Source organism: Poeciliopsis prolifica, unplaced genomic scaffold (assembly GCF_027474105.1).
Source record: "Poeciliopsis prolifica strain line A6 unplaced genomic scaffold, Auburn_PproV2 SCAFFOLD003, whole genome shotgun sequence".
NCBI lineage: Eukaryota > Metazoa > Chordata > Actinopteri > Cyprinodontiformes > Poeciliidae > Poeciliopsis > Poeciliopsis prolifica.
The window spans coordinates 1,909,592-1,930,421 of NW_026562378.1; the positions used below are offsets into that span (position 1 = coordinate 1,909,592).

The window sequence follows — 20,830 nt, forward strand, 5'->3', positions numbered from 1 at the left end:
CACGACTGACTGGAGGTTTGAGAAAACAGAGCAGATACAGAAAAACAAGAAACAAAGATACCGACGGAGTGTTTTCTATGCTAATGAAAAGTAAAAAGTCAATGACGTCTAGCTGAGTGCCTTCCTCCAGGAAGATGCAACAACCAAGAGGAACTCCAGACCTGGTGTAGCTTTTGTGTAGAAAAAAACAGCTGAAAACATAGCAGCAGCAAGCTGAGCTTATACCAGCAGAGCTACAGAGATAGCTCAGGGTAACCTAACCGCTTAGAATGACACATGAGAGAGACAGAACCTGTCTTTCTGAATTCTATCAGTATGAACCATTGATCCATCAGGTACCTGGAAGGTTACAGCTGATGGCCTTACCGTGGAATGTCGTCTCTGCTGTCCAGATGTTGAGCTGTTGTGGTCCGGTCACTCCAAACGCATTTTGAGCATCAGGCTCATCTGGTTCACATTCAAAGTCCATGTGGAGCGCAGACATGTGGTTCATTCACACACCAACTCCAACTCCAAACCAGGAAGAAAGCATAACGTTGCTGTTTCAGGAACCTTCAATGATGCCTGTGTATTAATTACAGATGGGTACATTCTCCAAATAAATTCAAAACTTACTACAGAAATACACACATCTGATTTTTCATTGATGCAAGCAGTCAACACAGTCTGTATTCTATTCTTTAAGCAAACGCTCAAAACGCATTTAGTGTGAACACAACATTAGCTTGTCACAGACTATAACATTCTCACACTTCAGTCAGAGGCCTCTTCAAATTGGTTGCGAGACTTACTGCTACTGGAGATCCTTCCTGCACACAATGGCTCTTAGAAAATATTCGGGTGAACTGAGTTATGACATCACTCAATTTCTCTTTGCTGCTAATGAAGTAACTCTCGACTGAGTGGAGCTGGATTAAGTATCATTCATTCTTATTCAGATTAAAATTCACATGATTGAATGCTGCCGACTATTAAATAATTTTTTTTCTTTCCAGCCAAAACTGAAAGGAAAAACATAAAAAACATAATTATTATTTCACACTTATGGAGAGCCATAGATGCCAAGTTTAACTCCCAATACATGATGTTCTGCAGCACAAGTTGTTTAAGCTAAATAAGAAAATCGTATTTTGATCAAAACTGCAGGGAACTTGTTGTTGATAGATAAAATAAAAGGGTAAAAGTGCTCCATATGTAGAGTGCTAGTATTTATTGGAGGTATGAATATGCATGGTGTGAGTTTTGTGTAGTGCGTTGTTTATGTGAGGAGCAGAATGAGAGGAACATCTGGTAAATCTTCATGAGATCAAAATAAATGGACTGATTAGCATTTACACAATGTGGTTTATTTCTCACATCCACCAACAGAGATTGACGAGTCAAACATTTATTATGTGGAAAAATAAATCTAATCATAAAATCCGTAAACTACATAGTAGGACTACTCATCTGTTATTCTGTAATAAACACTCTGAGAAGACACTTTACACACTTTATAACAAGTCATACAGATAGGTAAAACATAAGGTAAATGTTGATGTGACAAAAAAATCACCTACATTTATTTCTCTCTGTTCTGTCTTTAATGTGCGCTTTCCGAATCTCACATTCAGAGCCACAATTGAGGTTCGCATGTCAACAGAACCATGACAAAACAATAAAGAAAATTAGATACTTGCAGTGTCAGTTATTCATACCCATGTACCACAGCAAAAACGTTACGCACAGAGATTAGCCGGTCATGAATTTACAATAAAAAACAAACAAAAAAACCTCTATATCTAAACTATGGCGTATAAGGAACAACTGTTACTTTGTTTACAAAGGCTCAAAAACATCAGTAGAGCTATGTTTAAAGTTTCTGTAACGAGGATCAAAATATAAAACACGCAAAACATTAATATTGGTTCATAAAACCTACTGGAGCCAAACACAATGGCTTACATTTTCTGCAACACCTTCCCTGTAAGAGGAAGTTTCATCTTCAAAACTTCAGATAGTAACGACTTTTTTCCCCAGCCAGGCAAAAAACAGGCTTTTCTGGTTCCTAAACTTCTGCACTGGTCGGCTTCGTGATCTCTATCTGCTCAGAGACTGACGCCTCCGACACCGCTGCCAATCTCCTCAGTCTTCCACCCACTGGAATTCTTTCCAAACTTGTACACAAGTCTTCTGCCGTCAACCCGCTCCAAAATCTCTCTCTTGTAGTAATACCTGCAAGTAGAGACACATCACCTTAGGGATTCCAACGTTATGTACCAGAGGAAAATGTTCTGAAGCAACCACTGGTGTTCCAGTGAAGATGATGGTACACTGGTGATGGAAACTAATTCCCTGAATGGATGTGCTGTGGTAGTCTGCCTCTCATAAAATATGAATTTATCTTGACTTTGTGGTAGTGAGGGGTCATTGTTGCCAACATGCATAACTATAAACCAAAATAGTTTAGTTTATAGGGTTCAAACAAAGGATTTAAACCTTACTTTGCAAACTTCATCTGTGCACAATGAAGTTATGCAACACAGTAGTAGTCATCCTCTTTTTTCTTTTTTCTTTTTTTTTCTACTGTGCCAGCCCCAAGTTATTACTTGCTCAGTCAGGCCACCAATTTGAAAAAAAAACCTCAAGTGCACCCATATTGAACACATTACATTTGGACAGGTTGATTGAATGCAAATTCATATTTGAGAGAATGAACACATTTTAGGTTTTCAGACTCATTGACAAAAATTTCGGATCACGAGAGCAGGGACTCCTGTTTTTTTTTTTTTTTCTTTTTAATCGGGCAGCTAAGAAAAAAAAATCCCTTCATAATGAGTTCTGGGTTAGCCGTGTGCAGCAGGAGCTCACCTCATGGCCCGGCTCAGTTTCTCATAGGTCATGCTGGTGTTCTTCTTCTTCTGGCCCCACATCTGGGCGACGGCCTCGGACTTGAGGAATTTGAACACGCCCTCCCGACGGTCCTCCCACTTCATCAGGCCCTGGTTCTTCTCGGGGTGGATGAGGATGTCTCTGATGAACTCCCACAGGTGGGTTCCACGGGGTGCTGCAAAGGACGGACACCAATCAGCTCTCTGTTTCCAGGTACCGGAAGTATTAGCATGAACACGCAAATATAAAGGCGTTCTTGACCTGAGGAGAAAAACTACTTGTAATGCAGAATGCGTACCATGTTTGCTTTTCTTAGGGTTGTCGTATATGCTGCTGCTGTGTCCACGGTTGACTTTCGGAGGCCGCCCTCGGGGTCTCTTGATGCGACAGTCTCCATCTTCGGTTTTGATGTGGACCTCTGTCAACACAGCGATTCGTTTACCAAGCCGAACCTCGACCGTACCGTGAGACCAGAATGCTAGACCAAGTTTGCCTGAATACTCACTTGACTCTGGGTAGAACTCAAGGTCTGATTCGCTGCTGCCGGACTCTGGTGAGCTCATGAATCTAAACGTGCCACCTGAACACACATCGCACACGTTTGAGAAAAGGAACGTCTCGATACGCCGAACTTTAACAAACGTCGGCAGGACGATAGAGGTATACTAACTGTTGGCCGAGGAGCTGCATTCACTGTCTGATGGATTGTCAGAAAGGTAATCAGTGTCGTCCAGAGTTGTCAGGGTCTCCATGGTGAATCTGGTCAAATCATAACCATCGCGGTAGTCAAAGTTTCTCTTGATCTCAGTTTCTTCACCTGTGTGGTAGATGGATGTATTAGAACATTTTTTCTAACATTGCACACTTCTATGCTATGTACATAAATAAATATCAAATGACCATGGCCAATTTTGAGCGTGGTCAGCAAAGGGAAGCTCAAGTTGTCCAGGAAGTTATCAAGAAGTTGACATGTCTCACTTAGTTCTGGTCCAGAGAGACTCTGCAGTTCTGGAAAAAAAAATTAAAAAGAATAATTTGTTATGTTTTACCATCTCTGAAGACGGATCGATGATTGATTGCATGTAAACAGGTTGATATCAGTGGATTTGAACAATAAAACAATACATTCTAGAGATTTAGTTTACCATATTTTGTCTTGTACTCTTCTAAGCTCTGGTAAAGATGTGGGCCGAGCTGCGGGCCGAAAACGGCAGTCATTTCTTCCTGGTTCATGCGGCAGAGGTTTGGGCCGTCGATGGAGCAGAAATCCAGACTCAGGGTGCTGGCGTCAAACTTGGTGCTCTCCACATGGTCGCTGATCCAGTCTAGAACCTGCTCTGGCGTCCAGTGGTGAGGGCTCATCTGTTTGTACCAGTGACCTGAGGAATGAGAGCCATTTATTACCTCATGTTCTTCTGACAAAAGTAGTAAAAATGTTGTTTTTTTTTTATCTAATCAGTCTGTCTTGATCTTCAGTAAAGCTCAAAGCCCAGCAGAAACATCCTCGTTTTGATTTTCTTTTTATGAACAAATCTGCATTGTCTGGTGTTTTATCCACGAAACAATACGAGAGTGAAACAACACCTCGCTTAGGAATCAGAGAAGGTCAGACAAATACAGCCAGCCCAGTTGGCCAAACAGGAGGTCACAGCATTTATCTGCTTTGAGCATCGAGTTCAGTTAAACATTGACAGTTCGGTGAATCATTAGCGCAATTAGGTCAAAGTAAAGTGACCTCATGGTTCGGTTATCTTAAGTCTGGATTATGTGGCTCATGTACAAGAAGAATGATGTTCTACTGTATCACCGTCACTGTACAGGATGTAGATTGTGACAAACAGGAGCTTTCGAACTTCTCGACAGTTTACTGGTGTCAATTTCAGTGGAGCCCAAACATTATTCATACACCTTGGAGATTTAGATTTAAAGTAAAGGACAACATTTAAAGTTTGACAAAATATGTCAAACATATTTTGTTTGACATATTTTGTCAAAATAACTCATTTGATCTAAAGTAATAATAATTTGAATGTGCGTGAGATCAATGCGTCACACCCAGTCAGAAACAAACTCCAGTTCTCTACATCTGGGTGGAAGTGGAGGTCCCACCTGAAACATTCTCCCGGTACGACGTCAGACGATCCTCTTACCTCTTGTGTTGTAACTTCTGCTCTCCAGAGTGTGGACGGTGGGCAGCGCGTGGAGCTGCTGCGGGGGGATGTCAGGTAAGCCAGTCTGATACATCGTCAGGTTGGCGTGAGTCAAGATGCTGCTGAGGCACGGCGACGACATCGACTCTCTGAGAGACATGGAGGAGTTACAGATCAGTTACTCTGAACATTTTCTTTCAAAAGTGACGTTTTTCACATTGTTGCGACTTATAATGTGAGCGTCTCCTCTACATGAATTGCATCAAATAATTCTTTGAAGTCATTTACCTCTTTCAGGACAAGCCACTGTATGGTAAAAAAAACAAACAAAAAAAGTTCAAAACTATCCCACTTTAGGTTGTGTGTTGTCTCTTCTGTCCTTGTTTCTGTCTGCTCTTTATGAGGTTCCTGTCTTGAAGGCAAAAAAGCGCTTTCGGTTGGATGTTTATATCCCTGTGGAGGGTTGGGGGATGGAGAGGTAAATTCAGGGGAATTCCACCTGAGGGTGGCCACACCTCCATCCCTCCTCCGCTTTCCAGAGAACTCGATCAACAACACTCACCTGTCCTGTTTTCTTTTCTAAGCTTCACTGTCTCTAACCCATCATCACTGAAGATTGGATCATTTCTTGCTGGACGGATTCAGTTACTGTAAATTGATCTGCTTTGCCTAACTGGATTCCTTTAACTCGGTTGCAAATAACAGTACCTTAACAAGATGGGATCTCAGGTGTTTTATCACAAATCATTTGCATTTTTTTTTATGTCAGGAAAATGTCATATTCAGTTGTAATAATCTAGTTGGACTTTGTGACTTAATGTTTTTTGTTGTTTTTTTTTTCTGTCCAGGGGAATACATACACAGACAGGAGGAAGTAGACTGAGTTCGAACCTTAAATAGACTCTGACGATGACAGATTGAAGATGAGCATGTGGGCAGGTAGTTTTATCGGTTTCATCAGACAATGTGAAAGAGAGTTGAGCAAACCTTACCGAAACTGTCTAAATTGTTCACTTAAGTCCTGGGATTACATGCAGAAACTTATTGTTGCTAGTAGCACATACATATTAATGTATGTGCAAACGCATAGATTTAATCACACACACGCACACACACACACACACACACACAAAAAAAAATGAATTGTCATCCTTGAGATCTCAACTCTCACTCAGTTAGCATGCATGATCATGGCTGCAGCGATAACCCGAAGAAAAGGCGCCCAGTGCAAAGACTGGCTCATTTTTCTGTTTCAGTCTCCATGGCGCGTTTGAACTGAATGGCTTAAATAATTGCACCTGTCATGCATTTTACTGTGGCAAGGTGCGGGTAGATAACATTCACAGTCACGCCATCATGTGGATCAATCTGGGTCACCCTGCAATGCCTGACAAAAGCAACAAGTTTGTTGCCAGTGGAGCGATGCTGTTATTTTAAACCTGGCAGCTGAGCACCACTATACATGAAAGATTTGCTGTTGTCACAGCAACCTTCCAGACCTCTCAGGTCTTCTGGTTTCTTGTTCTGCTCTGCATCCCCAGAACCAGAACCAAACAAGGAGAAGCAGCTTTCAGCTTCTATGCACCACACATCTGGACCAAGAAAGTTCTAGAAAACTACAAAACAGCTGAAACACCGAGTTCCAAGCAAATCAGTGCAATAGTAACACAAAGCAGCCATGAGCAACCTGACCTGAGCAACGACACAAAATAATATCGCTAAGTGTCATTCTAAATGTCTACTGATGAAAATTACTGTATCACTTATTTATGTATGTTTTCAGTTTATTTTTTTTTCCAAAAAATTTGTAGTTTCGGCTTTCATTGAGGTGCGCTCCGGAAAGTACGGTACTCTTTTAGTAATTTGACAACTTGTCGCTGAAGAGCGAACATTCAGGCAATTCTTCCACACTGGCAACGAATGCAGATGATTCGGTCCAAGAATTGTAGAATTGAATGTTTCTTCTACACATTTTTATAGCATTGGAAAACGTTAAGAATGACTGTGTCGTGTTTGTCCTCCTACAGAAACCATAATAAAACAAAATATATATTTTCCAGCCCCATCTTTTCCCATTTTCAAACATTTTTGATGAAGCTCCAAAGAGCCACTAGGGCGGCGCTAAAGAGCCGCATGCGGCTCCCGAGCCGCGGGTTGAAGACCCCTGGTTTAGATGGATGTCATTGAACAGAGTGCTTGGTCGTGGTTGGGAAGCTATTTAAGTGCAGAAAAAGCTTTTTCAACCCTCAATGATATGGGAGGCTGGAGATTGGCTCGTCATTTTTCAACAGCAACTTGTCCAGACTGTTTTTTTATAGCAGTAGTTGAATAGATGTTGCTTTAAAGACTGATAAGAGATGCATTGACAGGCAAAAGTTTGATTAACAATGAAGTAATTAGATGCATCCATCATCAGCCTGCCTGCTTGGCACTTGTGTTAGAAAATGCTGCTGATTTGCAAGTCATGACAGGTTCTTGGACATGAGATCTGGTCATTCCAGTTCGCCCTGGTTCTCCTTATGACTGCTTTTTTGGTTTGTTTGTTTGTTTGTTTGTTTGTTGTCAAAATATCCATGAACTTAGCAGTGTTTTAAACACAAGGCTTGGTGGTTTTCTGCATCAGTCCATCCATCCATTTATGCAACACACTTATCCTTGTGGTGTCTGCATCCATACTCAAGAAAGACCCACTGGGGAACAAATGTCAATTTTAATCAATGATTAGAAATACTATGAAGTGAATGTAGTTTAAACATTGTAGCCATATTTAGTACGACCGACACGAACTGTTGTTCCACTGCAAAAACACAAAATCTTAGTAGTTTTGGTTTTTTGTGCAAACCCTTTAATACACTTGAAATAAGACAAAACTACTTTACAAATAACATTCCAGCAAGAAAAATGAGTTTGTTTTAAGTTAATTATTTCTTAATGTTTATGAAAAACGGCCTGTTCCTTTAGCAGATTATTTGTCTTGTAACAAGATATTGTCCCAATGCTTTTAGTGAAATAATCTGCCAATGGAAATAGAACATTTTAATTAATATTAAGCAATCATTGACATAAAACAAGCTCCCTTATCTTGCTGGGAAGTTAATTAGAACTTAGTTTTCTCTTATTTCAAGTGTACTAAAATATTTGCACTAGAGACAAGATCAAAAACAAAGATTTTTGCAGTGTAAGAGAAAACATTTATTCACTTAAATCATAATTTGCAAAGTTGAACTGACTTTCAGGCTTCCTCTGTCCAGCTCGTCAAACTCAGTCAGACATGCACCAATGAGTGAGACATCAACTGCTCAGCTCAGCACTTCAAAAATTCACTTTGAGTGCTTTCATTAGTTGGAATGAAGTTCATACCAGTTTGTCTGAACAGCTTCATAACTTTGCAGTTTTTGCTATGCAGCAACTTTTACTGAACCGCACGTTGCAGAACTTCAGACCGCAAATGATGCCACACTGTTTGGTTTCCTACTGCTGAATAATTAAGAGATCACAGAAAATTAGCACAAAGCTGAATACCAGGTGCAATTTTATAGATATGGACAAGTTTCAGAAAGCAGAGACTTTCTGAAACTAATATTTCTATGTTGTTGAGGAGAGTAAATATCAAGAATATATAACATTTTAATTATACATACTGTCAACTTTTGGGAACGTTTATACACAATAATTTCTGATATTTTTCTTGCATCCTGAAGCGAAAAATGAAGAAGAATTGTACCTTTGATGTAAAGCGATACAATGCTTTCAAGACAGCAACGGAATACATCAGAATTGTTGGATTTATATGTCAGTAAGAGTTTTTGCTCTAGAACACCCAACATGCTAAACATCAATGAGTCTGTAGGTAAATAAATCAGTTTGAAAGGATCTGGTGGCTGTTTATGTCTGAAACCAGTAAAGAGGCAGTTTTGTGGTTTGTGGCAAATGAGATCAAGTTATGTTCAATTAACCTTAAAATATATCCGGTGTAGTTTCTAATCACAAAGTTACTGAAAGTGGTTCCAGATTTGTTGATTATATAAAAGCAATTGAATCAAGCTTAAACTCCTGGGCAAACTGATGTTTTGTGGTTTACATAAATAAGAATTGCGTGTGGGAAGAATCCACTGTTCCTGTTGTTATGTCAAAGGCATTGAAACCTTGACAATACTGCGACTGAATAAGAAGTTCAGTAAACTGAGAAGTCAGAAAAGACTGTGGTTTTATGTGGCGGTGCCACTGACGGTACAGTGAAGCATATGTTGTGTGGATAATTGGGTCTATTTTCTCCTTTTTGCCCTTTGCATTGTCTTACGTCAGTAACAGCCAGTGAAACTCCTCTTGTGCTGAAACTTTCATAACAGCAATTATGCCCAGTTTCCACCGCCGCTGGCAGATTGCAGCCCGGCTGGTTTTTACTCTCTCTAATGCCAAGAAACTCGAGTGCCTTGGAGACGACAGACAATCCATTTAATCACTTCTTCCACCACACAACATTTCTGTGGAACACCGGAATTATTACTGAAGGGGGAAACTTTCCGCAAACATTTGTAGGCATTTAAAAAATCCAAGTAAGAAAAGAGTTATGATTTTAAGATGGGGAAGTTATGTTTAGATTCTGAACACCGAAGTGCTTTGGGAATTTCTGCCCTTCATGCTAACTGTGCGAAAAACAAGAAATGTTGGAAGTGCTCTGTGCAATCAGAACTAAACACCCCCAAATACATCCATACCTAGTATGTTGCATTGTCAGCAAGCAATGAAACTGCTTGCTGACAATGCAGCACTGTGACTATTTTACTGTGAAGTTCTACTAAAATATAAATGCCCGGGACTAGAAAAAGACTCCTGTGTTTTCATTTGGACTCTAATTTACAACGGTTCTTCGATTCCAGAACCTGGGCAGGGATGGAGTCGTGTACACTAAGTGCAACATTTCTGAATGACCAGGAAGCTGTCAAAACAGTTGCTCATTCCTTCAACTCATTATGTTTGTTTCTAAGCCTTCCAGCCGGCTGTGAGGCAGCTCATCAACTCCTGGTGTTCGTGGGTTGCAGGAACCTCAAAAGTTTCTATCACAACTTCACCAACTTCCAAGGCGCACAGAACTGAAGACGTAGTGGCGAGCTGAAGGCTCCAGTCAGGAAGCAATTTCACTTGCAGACCAACGGCCGGGGTTACGAATCTACAGTCAAAACGGCAATCATCTGCAAATGCAGCTGTTTCCTCCTGGTTCCAGCGTCAGTGGAGACGTCAGCTCACCAGAATGCTGGCTCAGATTAGACAAATCGCAAGATAAGTTACAGAGTTATGCAGATGATGTGCAACTCTAGTTAGCAGGCGTTAATGTCACCAGGTCACTAGGTGTTGATGAGCCCATTCAAGTTTTGAGTTGATAAACTGAAGGAAATCAATGCATGAATGTGCCAGAGCAGCTAAAGATAAACTAAGTGTTAGCAGCTTTTCAGTTTTCAGACTCAACTAATCTGGAACAAACTTCCAGAAAACAGGAATATTGAAATGCTGAGTTCTTTTAAAACATGTCTAAACGCAGATTTCTTTATAGTTGCCTTCGGTTAATACTGGAACCGTTTTTGTCTGTCTTCCAGCATTTCTTTACGTTCGTTTATTATGCCAGCAAAATGTTTTGTGTATTTTGCCCGCTGCTGTTCTGTGTTTATGTTTGTTGCATCACAGATAACATTTTTAAGGGACAAAAATAAATCACATGGCTGTTGTCATGTCTCAGTTTCTGTTTTTCTTTTGGTGTTTAGCAGCTGCTGTCCACTTTCCTCAGCTAGAAATTGTGGGTAAAATTGGATTTTAAAAAATCATTTATGTGTTTCTGGGTTTAGACACAAGCAAGCAATGTGTTGTGAATTGTAAGCACATCACAATTCACGAATCAAATCAAAGTTATTGTCATTGTCACTTACTCACCTTAAATAATTTGTCTATTATCAGTGGGTGTAATTTACTGCAGGTCAAAAAAGGCATTTTCAAATATGGAGCTGTGATCCAAACACAATTACAAGCCAGCAGGTATTTTACCTGCATTTCAGAATCCTGGAAACGACTATGACTGAAGCAATTGTCAAGATGCAGAAGAATCAAACCATGATGTGCTGCCTTCGGGGTCAGAGGTCAGGTTTTTGCTTGTGCAAGTACTCTTTCTTTGTTCAATTCACTGAGACACAGACAGAAAGTTAACCATTCAGTGCATTCATTCACATTTTGCCAAACAAAATTGAAATGCTTGGTTCTGATGCAGGTTTCAACCGGATTCAGCGCTGTCTCTGTGCCTTCCCAACTGTGAACTCCACATCTGCATCTCTTTGCCTCGTGTTGAACCTGACCCATGCTGCTGCTCAGGGTGTTGGGACGGATTGTCTGTGCCTGAGGCTCAGAGCCGTCAGAATGCTCACTGAGGCATCTATCAGTCTGTGTCAGTGCTGTCATGCACCACAGATGTTCAGCCTTTTTAAAATGATTTGCTGCCCTCTTTAGAAAGATTTTAGTTGTTTTTTTGTTTTGTTTTTTTTTTAACTCCAACAGTCTTGATTACTCCAAGGAGACTGCATTTCACTTCATGGCAGATTACATATCTCTGAAGCTCTGCAAACATTCCTGTCATATCGTACCATAGCTTTGTGCTGACACCTAATGGCCACAGACAACAACATCTGCTTCGTTTACGTTTTTAAATAAAGGATTTACCACCTTTGTGTAAACCTGATGCAGGTTTCCAGATCAATACTGATGATATTGTTTATGTAGGTGGTGGGTTTACAGTCAAATCTGCTTCATTACTGCTGTCTCTGTCATGTCTCACAATGAATCTAAACATAAATGTCATTTTTCTCCTTTTTCATAGGGTGTATTAATTAGTGTCAGGGATTACTCTATGTAAAGATTAGTGGACAAATTCGTGTCTCAGAAGTTGCACATCTTGGTGTCATTTATGGATTTTCATTTAAAATCTGACAAACGTGTCAAGATGTTGAGCAGAGCAGCAACCTCACAGTCCTTCAGGATTACACCTGCCTTTTCATGCCACAAACGTTTTCATGCGTTTAGTGATTTTTATTCTCATTTAAAGTGCAAGCAGCCCCTACAACAATCAGGGTGGAATACGATCAGGTGTTCAGGATGCCTGTTTGATCGCATCGCGGTCATGTTCTTAAGAAAGTGAATCTGATGAACCTTGAAAATTGTAACTTAAGTTTTCCCACCTATTTTAAGCAACTCGATTGAATTGCCTTTTGTTTGCCACGCTTTGGTTGGAATGTGCAACGGGTGAATGTTCCCATGATCACTTTTTTTTTTATCATGTATATTTTTACTTAATTGTCGTTATTTTCTTGAAGTCAGTTTTAATTTGCTATTAAATGGGGGCTTTTGTGCAGTTAATTGTCAGAAAAGGATTGTTGTTGATCATTGATTTGTAAAAGAAACAAAAAGGGCAAAACTTTTAAGGGGGTGAATACTTCCTATAGGCACTGTACTTGTTAGTTTTGGCAAGAGTAATGGGACAGTGATGATAAAGGAAGGTACGTTTAAATCCTCAACATTTCATTGGTTGGTGAATGAGCTGGGAAAAGGAAAGAGAAAGTAATGAAATTACTTGACTTACTGTGGAACATACTGGACTGAACAAGTTATATTATAAATGATGCAGGTATGAAACTGAGTTGTGTTGTTATTGCAATCAGCCACATAGCTCATGTAACACGATTTATTGAAATGCAAAATATGCGTTACAATAAAACAAAACGTGGAGGCCAAGTTAATGTATGATTATACAGTCACTTGTAAAATTTATTTGTCTAATTAGTAATTCAATAAGTGCATTTGTAGTCCAGGAGTTGTTATACATGTGGGCAATTTCAGAATGTTTTATTGTAAATAAGGGTTTTATTAGAAGTTTGTACGTTTTATAGTGGAAGGTCTCGCTAAGTGTGTTCAGTCAAATACATTTTATTTATTCATTTATGTATATTTTTTTCTTATAGTTACAATATTTACAAATCAAGTGTATAAAAAGAATCGGGTTTTTTTTCTCTTTTTTTCTCACTCCAGACCAGCAGGTGGCGACAATTCACATTTCGGCTCTTGCACTGTCAACAAAAAGAAGGAAAAAGACGGTGAAGAAAAAAAAGAAGAAGATACTTGTCGTCGTGTAACGTATTTGTTTCCCAATATTTGTTAGACGCGTTCACGGTTATCGGGCTGTTTTAGCACAGCGAGCTGTTTTCTGTACATAATGACGTCTAAGTGAAACGCGTTTGCCGTGACAGACTGACGGGTACTTAGCTAAACCAAGCTAACAGCAGGAGTTAGCAGGAGTCGCGCGTCAGTTCTTCTTTCAGCTGATCCAAAATGTACACTCTGCTGTCTGGATTATACAAGTACATGTTTCAGAAGGACGAATACTGCGTGTTGATCCTGGGGCTGGATAATGCAGGAAAGACGGTATGTTCTCTTTTGTTGGTTTACTTCTCGTTTTTCCTCCTCTGTTGTTGTCAAGAGAAAAATCTATTTGGTTTAACAATCAGTGACAGCAGGTTCCATGTCCCTAGCAATGTATACAAACTCACAGCATCACACATCCTCCACTGTACGTAGTAGATGAATAATAAAGGGTTTTCAGCAACATGAGCTGGTTGCTATACGGAGAGCATCTAGGTGTTTTGGAGACCTGGTAACCACAAGAAGCCACTTGTTTACCATCCTCTTCACCAACCAACACCAACTGTTTGTCAACTTTCGTAGCAGTTATTTTATACACATCTTCAGCATTGTTCTGATTAGATAAGGATCAAAATCTAGTTTGGTGAGAAACCTGTCGGATCTGCTGAAAAGTTGCAGCTTGTATGTCCGCTTTGATCCAAATAACCCAATGTTGCTCTCTCTCTGTCTCTTTCTCTCTGTCTCTGTCTCTCTCTCTCTTTCTCTCTCTCTCTTTCTCTCTGCAGACCTTTCTGGAACAGACCAAGACTAAGTTCAGTAAAAACTACAAGGGGATGAATCTGTCCAAAGTCACAACAACAGTTGGGTTAAACAGTAAGTTGATATTCAAATCATGTTTCCAAGGCTTCTGTTTGTCCTAATTCAGATACTTGTGCCTGTGGTTCAGACGTCTGGAGTCACAAACAGAAGCTGCTTGAAATTTTTCCGATGTGTCGGAGCATTTGTCACGGATCTTTCTCTTCTCTTCGCAGTCGGTACCATCGACGTCGGCAAGGCTCGCCTCATGTTCTGGGATCTGGGAGGTCAGGAGGAGCTGCAGTCTCTCTGGGACAAAGTATGCTACAAATGAAGCACCAGCAGTATGAATTCTCTGTTGGGGTTTGGTATTAACGTATTGTGAAAAATAAGAACTTTGATTTATCGTTGTCACAAGAAATTACAGTAAAAAAAAAATCAAAACTGACAATATTGTTGGGAATGGTATTTTTACCATTTCCTGCGCTGTTTGTTCCATGAGAGCATCAATAAGTATCAGTAAATTTGAAAGCAAGATTAAATGCAGTTACTTTCTTTAAATAGCTTATTTCAAATGGGAATGTTTTTCAAGAACTGTATCTGTGTTTGTGGCACTATGAATGCGGTGCAATGCAACCACATTCATAAAAATGCCTAAAATTTAAATACTAGGTTTTTTTGTTTTGTTTTTTTATCATAATCCTGATTGTTATCAGATTATTAGTACCCCAATATATTGCGATAAAGCTCTAAGTCCATATCGACTAGACTAACAATGACACAAGCAGAGGCTGACTTTCAAGGTGTGTCTGGAAATACGTTTAAAAACTTTGGTCCAAAATACATTTCTAATGTACAGCTGCAGTAAATGCTTAGGTTGAATAATTCAGGGGGAAAAAAATGTTTGAATTTTTTAAACTGTTGTCAAATTTTGCTCGTCCAGTGCGACCTCCAGAACCGTCTGTAAAACATTCTGTTGCTGGAAAAACTAACTTTTCTTTCATGCTCTAGTACTATGCAGAGTCACACGGAGTCATCTATGTGATTGATTCAACTGATGAAGACCGCCTTTCAGAGTCAAAGGAAGCCTTTGGTAAGTTATATTTTGATTTTATGCCAGGTGACTTTATTGTAGTGAAAAGATAAATGTGTGTTTTCGACCCACATGAATTGTATCGGGATTGTTTTCCAGAGAAAATGATCTGCAGCGAGGCATTGGAAGGCGTTCCGCTCCTCATTCTTGCCAACAAGCAGGATGTACCGGTACAGTGACCCTCCATTACTTATCCATTCATCTTCATATTCACACAGAGACGAGGGGCAAATTCACAAAGATCGCTGCGGTTTGATCCCATATAATGTGAAAATCTGCAAAATTACAACCCTAATGTAATTTTGGAAATATCAAACAGCAGCACTGGTCGATATATTTAAGTACTTTTCAGAGAACAAATTCGGTATCGGTCAAATCGCAATCCGGTCTTTTAAAGGCCCGATCGCTTCGAGACACTCTGTGAGAAAACTGCAATCTGTTCAAATTGGCTTAAAGGAAACACAGCAATTTTGAATAAAACCCACATTTTTCAGCTGTCGCTGAATTCTGAATATATCTCATATAACTGTTTCCATCCGTCACTGCCATGAGTTTTAACGACTTGCCGTGTGAACAAGCTCGTTCATGTATTCATATCTTATTTAATGGAAACACTGCAATTGTAAATTATTTTTTTGGGACATTAGCAGAATATAGACAGAGATTTGCTGATATTTGTAAAAGAAATGATGAAGCTACTGAAAAAGTCGCACTCAGTTCAGAACAGGTGGTGATTTTGACTCAGAAGAACAAAAAGGGAACAAAACCAACTTTTTAAACTCTGACTTTACATAGAGATGCCAGGAATGTTACAAAAGCAGAAATTAATCTTCTTTTCCTCTGGGTCTGCCGGTTTCTGACCTTTTTTTATTCAGAATGATAATCTTATGATATATGGCTTTAGTGAAAATTGATTTTTCTTTTTTCTCTTTGTACATTTTGACTTGTCAAAAATGCCAAATAAAATATCTACAGTGTTTGACAAACCAGGAATGAGTTTGTGAGCGTCATACTTTGCGCTCGTGTTGCTTTTGACGGTTGCGTTGTGTGTTTTTCTCTTCTCAGAGTTGTTTGTCGGTGCCAGACATCAAAACAGCCTTCAGTGATTCGGCACCAAAGATCGGCAAAAGAGACTGCTTAGTGCAGCCCTGCACTGCCCTCACAGGGTATGAATACTTCTTGGCTGCAGCGCTGTGTTTCAGCATCAGTATAAAGAGTTGTTTGTGTTTTTGGCACTTAATAAATGCGGGCAGGTTGATATTCGTGGCTTGTTGGATGCACACTTTGCATGTATTTAATGTTTGGGCTGTTGGCATCCTTACATTTAAACGTGGTCACTGCCTAAAAGAAATCACTCATTTCACCACAAACATGAACAACATAGAATTGTTTTTAAGAGAATGCTTTAGATCATTTCACATACACTGAATAAAAAAACTCCTGTTTAGTTTTTTCTCACTGTCTTCAGTTATACCAGGTGAAACTTCTCTTGTTTTAGGTAGTTAGAAATAATTTTGGAAATTCCAAGTGCCAGTGTAATAAGAGGTAGAAAATGTCAGAGACATTTATCAACATCTTTCAGATTCAGAAGATTCAGTTCAACATTTGTTTGAGAGACTTTGTGAGAAAAAAATCCAGCTGTTGCTGATTCTTCCCTGGTTGTGCTGCAGGGACGGAGTGAACGAAGGCATTCAGTGGATGGTGAAGTGTGTGGTGAGGAATATTCACCGGCCGCCCAGGCAGAAGGACATCACCTAAAACATGGCTGAGCCCACATATTCTGGACATTGGCAGAACTTTTGACAAGGACATTCCATGCGACCCCTGGAGTTGATGACATTCTGGTTTTCTAGTTTTACACTAGTTGGAAATTTTTCTCTTTGGACTCTTGTTACGGTGTGACTGTACAGGTTGATTTTTCCACTGTGAACTTGGAGTGATGCGTTTTCTAGAGATCAGTATCGGACTGCACAGTCAGCTGAGCCTCACTGACGGCAAGAAAACATTGCTGCGTCACGTCTCTCATAAATACATCAAGTTTTCATTACTTTAGTCTGGTCTTAAAATTCATTTTTCCTATATTTACAGGTTTCGGCATGTCTGGCCATGAAGCGTTAAGTTCAACATTTAACATTTGTTACGTCCAAAAATGGCACAAGATATTTGAGGGTAAAAAAATGAGGGTTCAAACATTCTTTTTATTTAACTACTTTTTCTTAAAGGAAGTTCTCTTTGTTCGTGCTCTGCTGCATGTAAGCAGAGTGGCCTGCTTAAGAGGTTACCTACTGTGTATTCATTTATACAATGAAATGTGTTTGTCTTTTTATGTGAAGTTGTGCAACAAATTAAGATGGGGGGGAGGGACAAGTGGTTGAAAGACCACATGTGTGTAATAACGTAAAGGGAAGCGGTTCAGCTGAGGGAACTGGCTGCAGAATAATTTCAGATTAGACCCGCAGCAGAAGGACACTGACCCCTACAGGGAGAAAGAAGAAAACAATATGTATATTCACATCAGTAATAAAGATAAATGTGAAGAATGGTGTACATCAGTGGAGCCATGCCTTCCAACTGTAGTGGTGCATGGTAAAAAAAAAAAAAAAGTTGTTTAGGGGTTCCCACAGCAAAAGGAAAAAAAAAGTTCTCTGAATTCTTTAGAGCTGAGATGAAAAAAACAGAAACAAATCCGACTGTGCTCTTATTTATCTAAAGTCTGCAATGCATAAAATATACATCAGAAATATCCTTTATTGTGCCTTGGTGGGGCAGATGGAAGCAATCAGATACACATAATTAATGATAACGATGTAAACTAAGATGAGATGTACAGCATGATAAAAACAGTCAGATCCTCTGAGATCATTTAAAAACGTTCACATGTAACCAGCTGCTTTTCTGTTCACCTTATGAGGAAAATAAATTGGCTTAGAGGAAACACCAGTTTTTAAAAAAAACACACATTTTCAATAAAAAAAGAAGGTTTAACACTACGATGAGATAAAATTAGTGTATTTCACAAAACAAAAATGGAAACAACTTTTTGTCGTATCAGAGGCAGTAATGTGATCAACAAATGATTTTGCGACAGGCAAAAAAGACGAAGACGACAACAACCGGAAGAGGTAGGAGGATCATGGTGCAGATTTTTAATTGCGTTTTTTTTTTTATGGAAACACCATGACTGAAATTGTGTGCGTTTGTTTTTTCACATGAGTGTAATATAAGTTTTCCGCACACTTGTAAAGAAAGCGGACTGAAGGAGCTCTGTGGTTCAGTCCGATCTAACATCGTCCATCGGCGATGTTAGATTTTATCGCCCATTTGTCTCTCGGCTACCTGCAATAGGTGGAGGAAGCGTCCTGGGTCAGATGGCCTTCCTCATTAGCTGTTCCAACCTCTTCCTCTCAGCTGTTAACTGCTGCTTGTCACCACTAAAAGTACCTCACTCTGCAGCTCACTACTCCAGAGAAGATGGCTGCCACCACAGGGCGCATTTGGCTGAGCGATGGGAGGGATGGATTAAAAACAGGCAGGGCTTAGAGATGACAAGAGGGGTGGATCTTTGAAACCAAATAAAGACTCTCAGTATCTCTTGCTACTTGAAATATAATGAATAATTCCAGGAAAGACCTAGATAGACTTAGTCAAAAGTCTTCTTTCCTTTTTTTTCTTGCTATCACTGTCTTACTTTAAGGTGTTGTTGTGAAAACTGGTATAAGGAGGTGAGATCTGTCCAGGATCACACAGAAAACAGATTATAATGAGCCTGAGAGACTGAAGTAATCTTGTATGCTGATTTAATGGTGATTATGAAAGTTAGTTGAAGGAAATAAACAACTGAAAGAGTGTCATTGCTTTGTGACCATTTTGAGTACATTTTGTTCTATGAGGAAACAATGGGAATCTTTTATTTAAAAAAATTAAAGCAATTCACTTGACTGGTTTAAGGATGAAAATGTAGTTTTGTTTGTCAAAAATGAAATAACTCTTACATTTTAAAAAAATTAAAATCTTCCTACATCTCTCCCTACCCCATTTTATTTCCTCAAGTCATTTGATTTCAATAAATTTAACACAAGATTATTAACATCAAAGGGAACAAAATAGTTACAAGAGATTAGAAACTTATGTTTATAACCTCTGTAGATGATAGCTGGAAGGGCAGGAAGAGTCTCCAATAGCAGTCAGTACTGCAGCGTTTCTGGATAGGCATCTGACTGGAGACACTCTGCTGTTGGAGCCCAGTCGTACGGAGAGGATGCTCAGGGCTGCAGGGGGACGAGGGGACAGACGTGCTGCATGTGAAAAATCAGCTGAGACCCAGAGTCTCAGACGAAAGTAGTCAGCCGGGTCAGACCTGACAGGACCAGGAACTCGGCAGATAAGGCATTCGTAAATGTGTTATGTCTTATCTGTTCTGACTTCCACACACGGCCATGTGTGCAGAGAGAACAGTTCTCTCAGTTCATATTGTTCAGAACAGTTTCCAGATGATCTTAATTGATAAAGAACTATCTACCAGGTAAACCTGATGTTTGTCTGCTGGGGTATCTATTCGGGACACGTAGCAGCTATATCAACAGTGCACTACATTCAGATGATCTGGATTCATATTGTGTGAAAAAAGTCTGATTTTCAAAGCATTGCCCTTTTACTGCCCAGAGCTGCTCCTTGTTTTTGAGTTATTAGAAGAGTACTTGCCCTCTTCTAATAAGATGGCAGGAGAGAAATTCAGCTGACTCGCATTTTCATAAATTAAAATGAATGTGCAAAGTTTACGGCCTGATAATCCCCAGAGGTTCCAGCACAGTCTCCATAGAAACAAAGAGACAGCGCTTCTCAATGAGCTTCTTCAACATTTTGAACTCTGATGCTGCTAACGCAAGTGACGACGATATTGAGCAACTCTCCATAACAGACTTACAGAAGATATGCAGCATCTTGCACTGAGGGACCAATGCTTCCTCAGTGACTGCACTCGGTTCTGATCCTTCTTGTAAACAGCTTAACTCGCAGGTGTCAGACTCCAGTGCTGAAGGGCCCATGTCCTGCAACTTTTAGATGCGCCTCTGCTGGGAAGAAACTTTGCATGTGAAAAGAATTGGGCCCCAACAAACTGTGTGATAATATTTTTTTTTAGTCTTGCATCAAAACTTCATTCTGCATATTCTGAAATATCAGGTCAAAGCTTTGGAGAACATTTTTTCTGAACTCCAATCAGCCAAAAATGCTGATTTACTTTTTTGTAAATCAGCATTTACAAAAAAGTACCTCAACACAACATACCTGTTGTGGACTGCATGCTTGTGAACATGTATTTGTATTTTCCCAAAACTAAATTTTCTCTGCACCATTTGGTGGCACCATGAGGGAGGAGGAACCTCTGAGCTCCTGCTTAAATCAGTTTAAATTGGGATCTTTGTCGTGATAAATGTGTTCCAGTAAAAAATATAATGTGCTCCAGTGCATGACTACAACCGTCTGTGAACTCAAGTTTAAGCACACAGAACTCACCTTCATAGATCTGCTCCCAAATTTTCAGTACAACAGAGATTGAGATGTTGTGATGGCTGCTCTGAAATTTAGATTTTTATTGTCCTTTAAGCGGACCTGGATGGGATTGGCTATCTGCAGTTTGGAAGACCTATTGGTGCCCTTACTTTAACTTCCCTGATATTAAGAAATGTTGATGCATTATATTTGTTCCTTAAGATGGAGGTCTGAGGCTTTCTTTTGCAAATGTAAA

General features: G+C 39.6%; 2 protein-coding genes across 2 annotated transcripts; one reads left to right on the forward strand and one right to left on the reverse strand.

The window, feature by feature from the left end:
* Positions 1–1,324: 1,324 nt before the first annotated feature.
* elf3 (E74-like factor 3 (ets domain transcription factor, epithelial-specific)) lies at positions 1,325–5,461 on the reverse strand. Its single transcript, XM_055027029.1, has 9 exons — positions 5,310–5,461; positions 5,022–5,170; positions 4,017–4,250; positions 3,772–3,879; positions 3,542–3,688; positions 3,377–3,451; positions 3,170–3,289; positions 2,851–3,046; positions 1,325–2,214 (listed from the first exon to the last, which is right to left on the reverse strand). The coding sequence occupies exons 2-9, from the start codon at positions 5,161–5,163 to the stop codon at positions 2,088–2,090; spliced, it is 1,149 nt and encodes a 382-aa protein (XP_054883004.1). The 5' UTR covers positions 5,164–5,170; positions 5,310–5,461; the 3' UTR covers positions 1,325–2,087.
* Positions 5,462–12,812: 7,351 nt separating this feature from the next.
* arfrp1 (ADP-ribosylation factor related protein 1) lies at positions 12,813–17,131 on the forward strand. Its single transcript, XM_055027522.1, has 7 exons — positions 12,813–13,478; positions 13,982–14,069; positions 14,228–14,310; positions 15,003–15,084; positions 15,184–15,254; positions 16,150–16,250; positions 16,755–17,131. The coding sequence occupies exons 1-7, from the start codon at positions 13,386–13,388 to the stop codon at positions 16,840–16,842; spliced, it is 606 nt and encodes a 201-aa protein (XP_054883497.1). The 5' UTR covers positions 12,813–13,385; the 3' UTR covers positions 16,843–17,131.
* Positions 17,132–20,830: the final 3,699 nt, after the last annotated feature.